The sequence below is a fragment of the Pundamilia nyererei genome, unplaced genomic scaffold, assembly GCF_000239375.1.
Source record: "Pundamilia nyererei isolate P.nyererei 1_Seehausen unplaced genomic scaffold, PunNye1.0 scaffold00168, whole genome shotgun sequence".
Lineage (NCBI taxonomy): Eukaryota > Metazoa > Chordata > Actinopteri > Cichliformes > Cichlidae > Pundamilia > Pundamilia nyererei.
This window is the reverse complement of record NW_005187569.1, coordinates 6,782-17,963: the sequence shown is the minus strand read 5'-3', so window position 1 is coordinate 17,963 and position 11,182 is coordinate 6,782. Positions and strand designations below refer to the sequence as shown.

At 40.1% G+C, this 11,182-nt stretch overlaps 1 protein-coding gene across 1 annotated transcript in view; it reads right to left on the bottom strand.

Annotated features, from left to right (window-relative positions):
* Positions 1–10,784, bottom strand: part of LOC102209598 (stromal membrane-associated protein 1-like) — a 12,344-nt gene extending 1,560 nt beyond the window's left edge. The window contains exons 1-2 of the mRNA XM_005745843.1: positions 10,579–10,784; positions 4,137–4,363 (exon numbers count right to left, since the gene is read on the bottom strand). Of these exons, the coding sequence (XP_005745900.1) occupies positions 4,137–4,352 (216 nt within the window). The 5' untranslated portion in view covers positions 4,353–4,363; positions 10,579–10,784. The remainder of the gene's footprint in view (positions 1–4,136; positions 4,364–10,578) is intronic.
* Between the last annotated feature and the right edge of the window lie 398 nt (positions 10,785–11,182).

Here is an 11,182-nt window from a genome sequence, read left to right as displayed (position 1 = left end):
CACACACACACACACACACACACACACACACACACACACACACACACACACTTTCATGCACTGTACAGCTGCGTTAGTGCGGACTACTGACTTCCATACACTGGGGTGAGGGCACTTTGGTCATCACATTTTAGGCAGAACTTCAAAGGTAGGGTTCAGACTTTCAGTCAGCTTCATGTTTGGACTTTGTTAGGGGTACTAAGAAAGGAGTGAATGTAATAGGTTAATAAAAGACAACTATATAAAACCAACAAACCCAAAGCATCTCAGAGGCAATTTATGTTCGCTGAATAATCTCAGTTGTAAAATGTAACCTCATACACCAGGGTTCAGAGAGCATAAGAAGATTCAGATATAACACTTTAACACCTCTTAATACCACTGGGGTTGGACACTATGGACATGCTTTATTTTTCGTTTTTATATAATATCACATGATATGATGGTGTGATGACTGTCCATATGTTCAACACCTTTTCTCTAAGTTATTTTTCATCCTTACACATAACTTGGACATCTATGGTTTGATTTCTTTGCATGTGTGGATTGGATGGGTTGTTACAAACATCTGCTGAGAATTTCATGTCAATAATATATTTACTTAGAAAATTAGTGATGTGTTCAATACTTATTTTACCCCTGTATATATTCAGAAAAACACTTCTAAATATATGAGTTATGACTTCTGCTGCAACAATCAGATGTTTGGGTGAGAATTTGATGTAAAAACATGAACACATCTGTGTTTACTACCAACCACAGATTACTTGAGTATTGTTGCTGGCCCACCCCTTTAGGACCACAACTTACTGACGGATGATTGCTTTTCAATCAACAAACTGTCTGGATTCCTCCATCAGCTGATGTGATCCAAACGCACAGTGGCTGGATGTATGGCTAAATAATGGATCCTGACCACCCTCTGCACGTATTCAACACACTGCTGGCCACTGTTTTCAAATTCAAATGTAAGAAGGACTTCATTTCATATTTTTGGATTTAGAATTTGATTAATTGAATTCCTTTTTCTTTGTTTCTATTTTTTTTTAAAAACATTTTTAAGCACATCTGTTGGGATTATTTTTGCATATTTTTGCATATTTATTTTTGGCCTTCAGGCTTCTTCTGGGCATATACTCTAGATAAGCTACTGTGGTGCCCTGCACTCCCAGCTTTAAACCCTAAGACACTTTTTTAAAAGGGTGAATCTATTCATGAGGCCAAAAACAGGCTGTAAACATTTCCATTTCATGGCTCAGCTTAGGCATTTTAACATGCGACTGAATGGGAACTGACTCAATTTGGAGCCTCGAGTGGCCATTACATGAACTGTAGTTTTTGGTAATTGCACATTTTATTTTTTCATTTTATTTAATTTCAATTTGTCTTTTGTATTATTACAGTTTATATATTTTGAATTAAACGATGAGGACTGATAATGAGAACTTGTAATAATTAATGCTCTGCCATTTTTGTTAACCAATAAGTAGCTAGCAACAGTGGCATGGGAACAGACGAAGGCAAGAAGGGAACAGTTTGACATCAATAAAACGCTCAAAAACATGTTTAGAAAAACAGAGCGAAGCGATGAGAGGATTGCTGTGGGGGATGTGGCAGTCCCGAAGACATTAAGATGGAGAACAGGTGTTGTTGCACCATCATGAAACATTTCTGTGCCAAAACCCCCCCGAAAAAAGTCAATGTAAATCCCTACATGCTGCCAACCCATATGGAAAAGATATATACATAAATCTTATAAAGTTTGTATCTGTCTTGTGTGAAACTTGTATGAAAAGCATACAAGAGTGAAAACAGATATAAAATCCCTTGAAAAATTATATAAATGAAACTTGTATATTTTGGATACTTACTAAAACAATATATGAAAGTAATGAGAAAGTGGCCACTTTCATGAGTAAATCATATAAGCCTGATATGATTCACTATATGAAGTAAGCCACATCTTAAGCAAGTCTTTTATAAGTTTTTAATATTTCTTTTTCTTATGGGAATGCTGTGCAGAAAAACTGAAAAATCATGCAATGAGGATACAGTGAAGAAAATATTAACAGTGAACTGAGCTGATCTGAAATTCTATTTTTGTAACTTCTGTGTCATATTTAAAAATTCATTCAGATTTAGCCATTGAGATCTAGGCTGAATAAAGCCAACCTGAATCGCTTCATGACTCATCTGCCAGGCCCTGAAAACTCATTCACATGAAAGCTGGTGAATGCTCCAAGTTCTCTTGAATCCTTTCTGGACGAGACAAAAGAATGAATGTCTTTGTGGACTGAGCTGTTCTTTTTAGACATCCACTGTATTTCATGACTGCCTGCTCTGAACATTGGACAGAAATATACATTGGGGATTTCACTGATACAATCTGAAGTACCAGTGAAATAAAACATTATGCAACTGTAGTAAATACATCCTTTTAGGTTGTGACCACAGAAAGTATTCAATAGACGAACTTCAGGCTCTGTAAAGACGCGTCTTTTCCTGGTAATGGTTCACGGGGGTATGATTTCTGTGTAAAACGTAATATTTCCTCTTTCGATTTAGAAAACCAGATTTCTCTAATAAATAACTAATATAAAGAAAGAAAGATGCATTTAAGAGACCATGGGAAGAAAAGATTAATGTAGACACAGTGATGCAGTTACGGCAAAAGCACAAGTGTATCTAAACACACAAAGGGGGATTGCTGCTGGTGTCTGTTTCACATCTTTCCCTGGACAGACAATTTTTCACGTCCAATTTAATTTTGTTCTATCAGATGAACTGTTACTATGCTTCCACATTATAGACTGCAATCACCTGCACCAGTTAAGTACGAGTTTAATAATCTAAGAGCATTTCTGTCAGGGATGTGATTAGAAGTCACCGAAACTCTCTGAATGTTGGACTAATCTTGGAAGCACTTACGTCACCAAAAGGAAATCCTACAGCAGATGCTCCTTCAGTAACATTAGCTCTATGAATGGCCATGAAGTGGGCCACTGCAACATTAATGAAGGATTCTACAATATGCAGGCATGTGAAAAATACAGTTTTGAAACACTTTAGGCAAAACCACATCAACTGCCAAGGAAGGTGGTGGAGGGGTAATGATTTGAGTCACGGGACTTGGGAACCTCGCAGCGATTGAGTTGACCACGAACTCCTCTGTATACCAAAGTATTCTAGAGTCAAAATGTGAGGCCCAAATTGGGTCATGCATCAGGTGAAAGATCCCCAAACAGCAGCAAATCTACACCAGAATCACTGAAAAAGTATAGACTGAAGGTGTTGCAGTGGCCCAGTCAAAGTCCAGACCCTCGCCTGATTAAAATGCTGTGGCTGGACCTTAAAGAGCTGTGACCCGTGATGCATGTGAATGCATGTTGTGGACAACATCAACAGAACAATGTGTTGCACCCATACAGTTTATGCAACAAAGCTTTGTTAGCCTCACCCTCCTGAGACCCAGCACATTCACTATGTCCTCTGCAGTGGGAAAATCTGAAAGATACTTTTTTCCTTGGTTCTCAGGAGGTTAGATAGTGAGTCTTAACTTTTCACCTTCTTGTCCAAATAAGGTTGATTGCAGCTCCAAGAAAGACACTATCATTGAGGCTTCAAATTGGGAAGCCAAGAAACCAGTGCATGGCATCATGGTGGCTATGACCATGTGTTATATACAGTCTATGGTATTATTATGTAATTTCATTCCAAATTGGCTGGAAAACAGTTATAACCAATGATCAAGTCACACAAATCATCAAATTTCATTCTGCATTCTAAGTGGTATTAAAATATCCTAAATCAAAGGTTATATACTAAGTAATGTGCTGTTCTGGGCAGAATTAGGAACAAAGGAATAAAGGCATGTGACAGAATAAAAGAAAAAAAACCCTCATATTATTATACAGTAACCCTGGTTATAAAAAAGATTGAATAGCTGATTAAAGCTGCACCTCTTGGGCTTTTACTACATTGGTGAGGTTATTACTGCACTGAGCTCCACACAGAATTGGGGAACAGATCTAAGTGTGAATCTATATATTCACAGCAACTGGAGTGGGCAAAAAGCTAAATGTTAATCATCATTCTGACTGCACTTTAATACAGAGATTTATATTTCTTCCTGTTACCTGGCCCATATTCCACTGTCCTTGCTGCATGCTGTACATGTTCTGTCCTTGGTTGGCAGGCATCGCACCCTGCTGCATGCTCATGTAGCCCCCATTTGGCAGTGCCATCCCAGACACCATGGCCCCAGACCCCATCATGGTGGTGGTGGGTGGGATACTTCCAGCCACTGCTGTGGCGTAGCCCTGCGGAGTGAACTGTATCTGGGGCTGGCCCATGTACACACTGCCTGCAATACAAGACAACAGAATATGCCTTCAAACTTTGCCTTCAAATTCAAATATAAGAATCGTCAGGAAGTCAAACATCCCAAATTACAATCAATAAAACAAACAAACGTACTAGCACTCATCCTGTAAAGATGTTGAGAAACAGTAAAATCATAAAAACAAACGGGGAATGCACAAAGAACAGTGAGGTGAAGAGCTGCAGGTGATATCCTTTGACTGGGATTTCATTGAAGAGTGACATCTCTAACAGGTCACCAAAGAGTGCTGCATTCAGTGTGTGGCAAGAAGACGGATGATAATAGGGAAAGGCAGATTCTTGACATTTTTATTACAAATGATGACCTGATGAACCTTCTCAGAGCCAAAGAGCCACTAGCTGCTCTTGTATTGCCCACATGCCATCAGCAATGCACTGGGTCACTGTGACAAAGTGATAAAAAAGCTCTGGTGCAACTTGAGGCAGATGAGATGTGTAGTTTGAGGACCTTGGAATTTTGTCTGTTTTTTGAAGACAATGTTGTTAAATTGGCTTTGTGAGACAATGACCTTCAGTTGGTACTAAGGAGGTTTTCAGCAGTGGTTGTAATAGCTGTAATGTCAGCATTTCATAGTCTAAAGATACAGTGTCTTTCCTAAAAACATTGAATTGCTTCCTGCAGGCTGGCACTAAGTTGCCAGGCTTTTACTGCAGCCACCTTCAGTGGTTTTTCTGTGGGTCTCTCTGCCTTCGGTAACTGAAATTATGCTCTTATGGACTGACATCAGATGACTGCATTGTATTAACGAATATACACTTTCTTTCCTTGAAAAACTGTAGAGTTGCTATAGCAATATGTTTTGGGTCATTTTCAGTGAAGTGGTTGGCTTTGTCACCTCACTGCAAGGTACTTGCAGTATATAGAATAAAGTCCTGTATGCCTGTATGGTGGGAAATCACACAAACTGGTTACTGTGCAAGTACAAAAACAATTTCCATTTGTGCTATGAAGCTGTATCCAATCAGTTTTGAAGCATTTGGCTCAATCTGAGCTCATGAGTTCATCCTTCTACTTCTGTCGTTTACATCATTAATAAATAGAACCTTGGTTCTACCATGTTCGACAGATGAGTTTCCTCCCTACTGTGGCTGGACTCTCTCTTTCTCAAAACTGGGGACCGAAAGTTATGTTCCAACTATAGGTTGATCACATTCTTTAATCTCCCTGGGAAAGTCTATGCCAGAGTACTGGAATGGAGAATCCTTCCATTACTTGAACTTCAGATCCAGGAGGAATAATGCGGTACTGGTCTACATGTGTTTTGTTTACTTCAAAGGCTTCAATTGGGGGGTTCTTTGGGAAAATGGGGTATTTGGTCCATTGTAAATGGCAATTTGGTACCTGTGCAACCACAGCAAGAGCCTAGTCTAAATTGCCAGCATTTAATGTGGCTCATTTACAGTGGGTGTTTGATTCTGCCAAGGCTGCCTTTAATCACCGATTCTGTTCATAGTTTTTATGAACAGAATATCTAGGTGTAGCCAGGTGTTGGAGCGTCTACACTTTGGTGGCTTCAACATTTCATCTTTGCTTTTTAAAGATGATGTTCTATTTTGTTGCCTTCATTAGGTTGTGTTCCGTTCCTCGCACTGGAATGGTTTGCAGCCAGGTGTGAAGAAACTGGAAAGAGAATCACCTTGATTCTCTGCCAGAAAACAGGGAAGTGCACACTACAGGTTTTGAGTTGCTGCCCCAATTGGAGTAGTTTAAGTATCTCAGGATCTTGCACTACCAAGTAGATCTTGTAGTTGGTCAGGAAAGAGTGGAGTGGGAGATTGACAGACAGATTGAACCAATGTCTGATGCATGATAGGGTGAGTAGCTTGGTCATTCAAAAGTAGAGCTGCTGGTGATCCACAGTGATTATGTCTCCTAGGTGAGATGTTTTGGGCTTGTCCTACGAAGAGGAGACCCCCAGGCCTCACCGGAGATTTGCCTGTGTTGGAATTTTCATGTGTATCAAATGGACTTTTGGCTGAAACAATCCTTGGATACAAGATATGACATCCACAGTTAGCTCATTTAAACCAGGTGATGAGGCTCAAGTTTCCTGTGCGACTTCCACTGAATGTTTTCCAGGAAAAGAGATCCTGACCTCTTACCAGTTACATAGTTCACCCGGTATGGGAACACTTCATAACCTCACAAGAAGAAACAGAACAGGTTGTTGGGGAGAAGGACATCTGCAGAGTTAGCTTGATACCATCAGGCAGGCAAAAACAAACAATTTTTGCCTGCTTCCCTGCTTTGCTCTGTGCATGTACAAAATGAGAGACTCTCCTCTCATATTATAATATATCCTCTTTAGCACAAGTCATAATGCCTCACAGGTTTTAGTCTTTAGCTGTTATAAAGCCAAAAAAAATCAGTACAGATCCATGGACAAATAGCTAATCCACAGATCACTGACGAAGCAATGTTTTTTGGCCTTCTGTATATTCTGACATTCTGATCACCTCATTGTTGGCTGCACTTAGAGCCTTTCCATTGCAGCATGGATAAGTGCACACAGTCCCGCGCACACATACAGTGCATGCAGGATGAAAGTCTGATTTTTGAGCATTAGCCTGGCAAGGTTCTTTTGGCTTTGATCTCAATCTGCATTTATTTGGATTCAGAGAGGACAATACGCAGAAAGCCCTTCATTCCATTCCTAATCCTTGATACATCAGTGTAAACATGGAACACTATAATCAATGCATGTGCCTGCTGTAAAAACCTGCTGCCTGTTTTCTCCCACCAAGCAGAAAACATGCAGCACTAATGCTTTCCCACACAGGCTGATGGATGATGTATGTGTGAACATCCGCCTACCTATACATCCTCGCACAGGCGCTCATGCACACTCTCCTGACACTTCAGTCTTTACACATAATAACTGTGAGATGAAAGCGAACCTGCAGACACTTCGCTATTTTTACTGCTGCACTGGGACCCTAGTAAATGCAGTGTGAACTAGACGTTCCTGTTTTTCAGCACGCTGACCTTTCATCTTTACTCTCCTACGTTTTTATGATGCATCTTCCCTCTAACATGCATGTGTGTGTACAACATTGCCTAGGTGTGCATCTGTTTGTGTGTAAACACCTAGGTCTGAGTCTGCAGCCTTGTATTTATAACCTGCACGTCTTTGCCAGCTTACGAGACGCCGTGTATGTGTAATGTTTGTTTACGCGCTACATTCACAAGACATTTCTACTGCGAGGAACCTTTAAGTCCTTTTTGAACACATGTCCTTCAGCTTGCACATTAAAAAAATGAATTACATTAAGAACATCCTTGAGTGCCGGTTTAAGTTACAGGTTGAGCAGGCAGCTGTATTCAGCCAGGCTAAACGCAGCAGCCCCAGGCCTTCTGCTGCATGCTCTGGACTTCTTTACGTTTCCTTGAACATGTTTCACCTCTCATCCGAGAAGCTTCTTTAAAAGTGCATATTACTCCCACATTAGGTTCATTGGCTTCACTAGCTAATTCTAGTCTTGGAAAAAAAGCATGTTCTCTTCACATACAAAGTTCTGAATCATTGCACCACTTGATATTTTAAAGATCTCATAGATCGTCCCACTTCAGCTGCACTTCAACTTCCTAAAGTTTCTAAAAGTAAAATGGGAGGCAGCGTCTTCAGCTGTCAGGCTTGGAACAGCTCCCAGTTTGGGTTCAGAGTCAAACACCATCCATTTTTAAAATTATTAATCAATCTTTAAGATTAAGTTTGATTAATTAAAACCATCCCCTAGTTTTCTGCTTCAATGAAAGGCTGCTGTGGGACTTCCCTTGATCCTATGATCCACTGAGTGTTTTCTTCTCCCATTTCCTCTTTTACATGCCACTAGTACATGTCAGTAACTTCTGTCTACTTTCTCCTGCAATCTGCGTCTAATCTTGTTTATTTTTTAAGCTCTTTGTTCGTCTGTTTCCCTCGTCTTCTAAATGTTCTGATGTTCGAGCCTCATTCAGGAGGTCTCTGTTTTAGCAATCAAATGAGAGAACTTCATTGATTGCTCTCTCTCTGACACTGTGATGCCTTTACCATATAGTGTTTTGAGATGACTGCTGTTGTGAAATGGGACTATATAAATATAATTGAATTGAATGTAAATTGAATTTCAGTCCTCTGATCCACGAGTCCAGTAATGCATATAAATCGTAACTGCCGAGGTTCTTTGTGTGGGGCTATTACTGTAGCAGTAATATTTTCTGCTGAGTGTGTAACTGGATCTCAGTGTGTCTGTGTGTAATCAGATTGCTCAAAATGCATTTAAAGGTTCCTTTACACATTTTCAGATCTGATTACATACAGACACATTAAGATACAGTTACACAACTCTCCAAATGCACTTGCCGGTACTTTTGCTACGATAACAGCTCCCACACCTCTTGCCTTAACAGTAACTATTTTCTGCAGTGGCAGCATGTAGTCATTAAAAATGTAGGCTCCCATTCTGGGGGTGATTCTCCAAAGAGGTCACAAGGTTCATGTGAGTGTCCAGAGATAAGAACAAAGCTTAGAAAAGCATAACGTACAGCAAATTTTTGTGGAACGTGTATGGGTACCATAAATTGTTTTGTAGCTTCCAAAAAAATACTTCAAACATCCAGGATTACGAAATCTTGCATCTTTTGTTTAACCTGATCAAATCATGATCTTAATTATTAAATTATTGTACTGATGAAGTCAGTGTCAGGAGCTAAAAAAAGAAAAAGAAAAAAAAAAAGATACTTTCTAGTTTCTGCAGAGTGAAGATACAAAAAAGCTGCCGTTCCATTAAGAGTTATAGAATGTATCAAAAGGTTCTCAAGGTCCAAAAGCTCTTAATGCCATAAGTTTTCATTTTGTGTGCATCTGTAAAGGTGTCAGGCTATGAGCAAGTAAGAATTCTCTTGATTAATAGATCAGCTTTACCAGACAAACACACACATACACAATGTCAGCAGGGTGCGAGTGAGCTCTCAGCCTCTGACTGCTCTCCAAAGTCAGCCAAAACTCCACTTGTTTATGTTGTTTTCCACCAGTCTCCTTTTTTCCATCTCTGAAATGTAGACCAAAAATAAAGACAGGCTTTTGGTCAGGCTAAAATGTTCTCTTCGCACAAGCAGACACACTGCTGCCTTCATTTGCAGATTTCCAGCCACTTGCGGATCATTTTCCAAGCTATAAACGGATCATCAGGCTTTTAGTCCTCTTAAAACGTTGATATGATGAAGATGTTAGCAATAATTTGACACTTTATAGGTCAAACACAAAACAAAAGTGTAATTTATTTCGAGTTTTGAGGCGGCACAGTGGTGAAGAGGTGCAGACTGTCACCTCATAACAAGAAGGGTCCTCGTTCAATCCTCCCGGCCTTCTTGGGGAGTAGGTTTCAGCTCATGGCCACAGAAACAATGGTGCAATGCAATGCATGCAATTAAATGAAGTTAAATAGCGAAAATAAAGTGAGGATTAGTTTTGTTCGGCGGCTCTTGAGAAGATTAAGAGGTCGAGAATCAATGCCAAGCTCACTGCTACACCATCTTTGTGGGTAACGTCCAACCCCATGTTTGAGTGCGGTGTGTAGTTGTAAACAGTTTAGCCAAAATCACTGAAGTTTTTACAGCTGTAATTTAGATTTGGAAGCAGGAAGACCCCCCAGCACTGAACAGAACTGAAAGCCAGAACCTTTATTGAGCCTTGATTTGAGGTGGGTTGCCAAGTGGCTGGCACATGTGCAGCCCTAGTGGGAGAATATCAGCTGAGTATTGAAGATCAGCTTTTCTGCCAGGATTGAGCTTTGTCTCCTGTCTGAACTAACACCATGCTCGATCTTTCGTGGAACGGCTAATATAAAACCGATAATAAATGTAATTTTTTTAAACAAATTTTTAAGCTTTAAGCTTTGTGTCGGTATAGTTAAGTTGACAAAAGACACTCAAGCTCAGTAAACAAATGAGCCTGACCCAAAAGAGAAAGTGGCATGAAATCACAACTCCTTAGCAACAAACTGTCAATCTTTATTTTTTCCCTCTACCAGTCTTAGAAACACCTCCTGCAAACTGTATCCTTTAAAAAGACCTACAAACTTGAGTGACTCTGCTTGAATTGAAAATGTGAGTTTGAGTCAATTGACCAAGCTGCTTTGACTTGATTAACAAAGGGTTAATAATAACTGCTGGCTGTATGAGAGCATGTGTGTTACCTTGTCCTGGAGCAGGCTGTTGCTGGCTTTGTGGCTGACTGCCCACTGAGCTGCTTGCGTACAGGGACAGGATCGAGTCTTTAGATAAAAGCTTCTTCTCCTCTGCTTTCGCTGTGGTAGTGGTGGAGGTAGAGGAGGAAGAAGAGGAGGAGGTGGAGGGGTCCACCTGTGGAGTTGTTATACTGGAACCAGACTGTCAGACAGAAAGACACAGGGCAAGGAGAGAAACGTCATGAATATATAGACTTTCATCCAGACAGATTATTTCTCATACACTAAAATCATGTAGTTGCTCTTGTCACCATACCCTAAAAATATACATGTAATGTAAATCTCACCTAATCAGCAGAAAGAACCAGACCAGAGAAACAAAGCAGAGGAGCTTAGATTTGTTTTCTCACCTTTTCCTTCTTACCTATTTTAATCTTTAACGTACATGAGAATAAACATGGTCATAGTTTCAGATGATAATGCCAACGTTTGTGTTAGACCCCAGTCACACTGGCAGAAACACAACACCACCAACACCAACCAGCCAACTTGCCATTTACTCTCTGAGCTGTAGGGGAAGTGTTACGAGTGTGACACAAACAGCAAAGGGAGA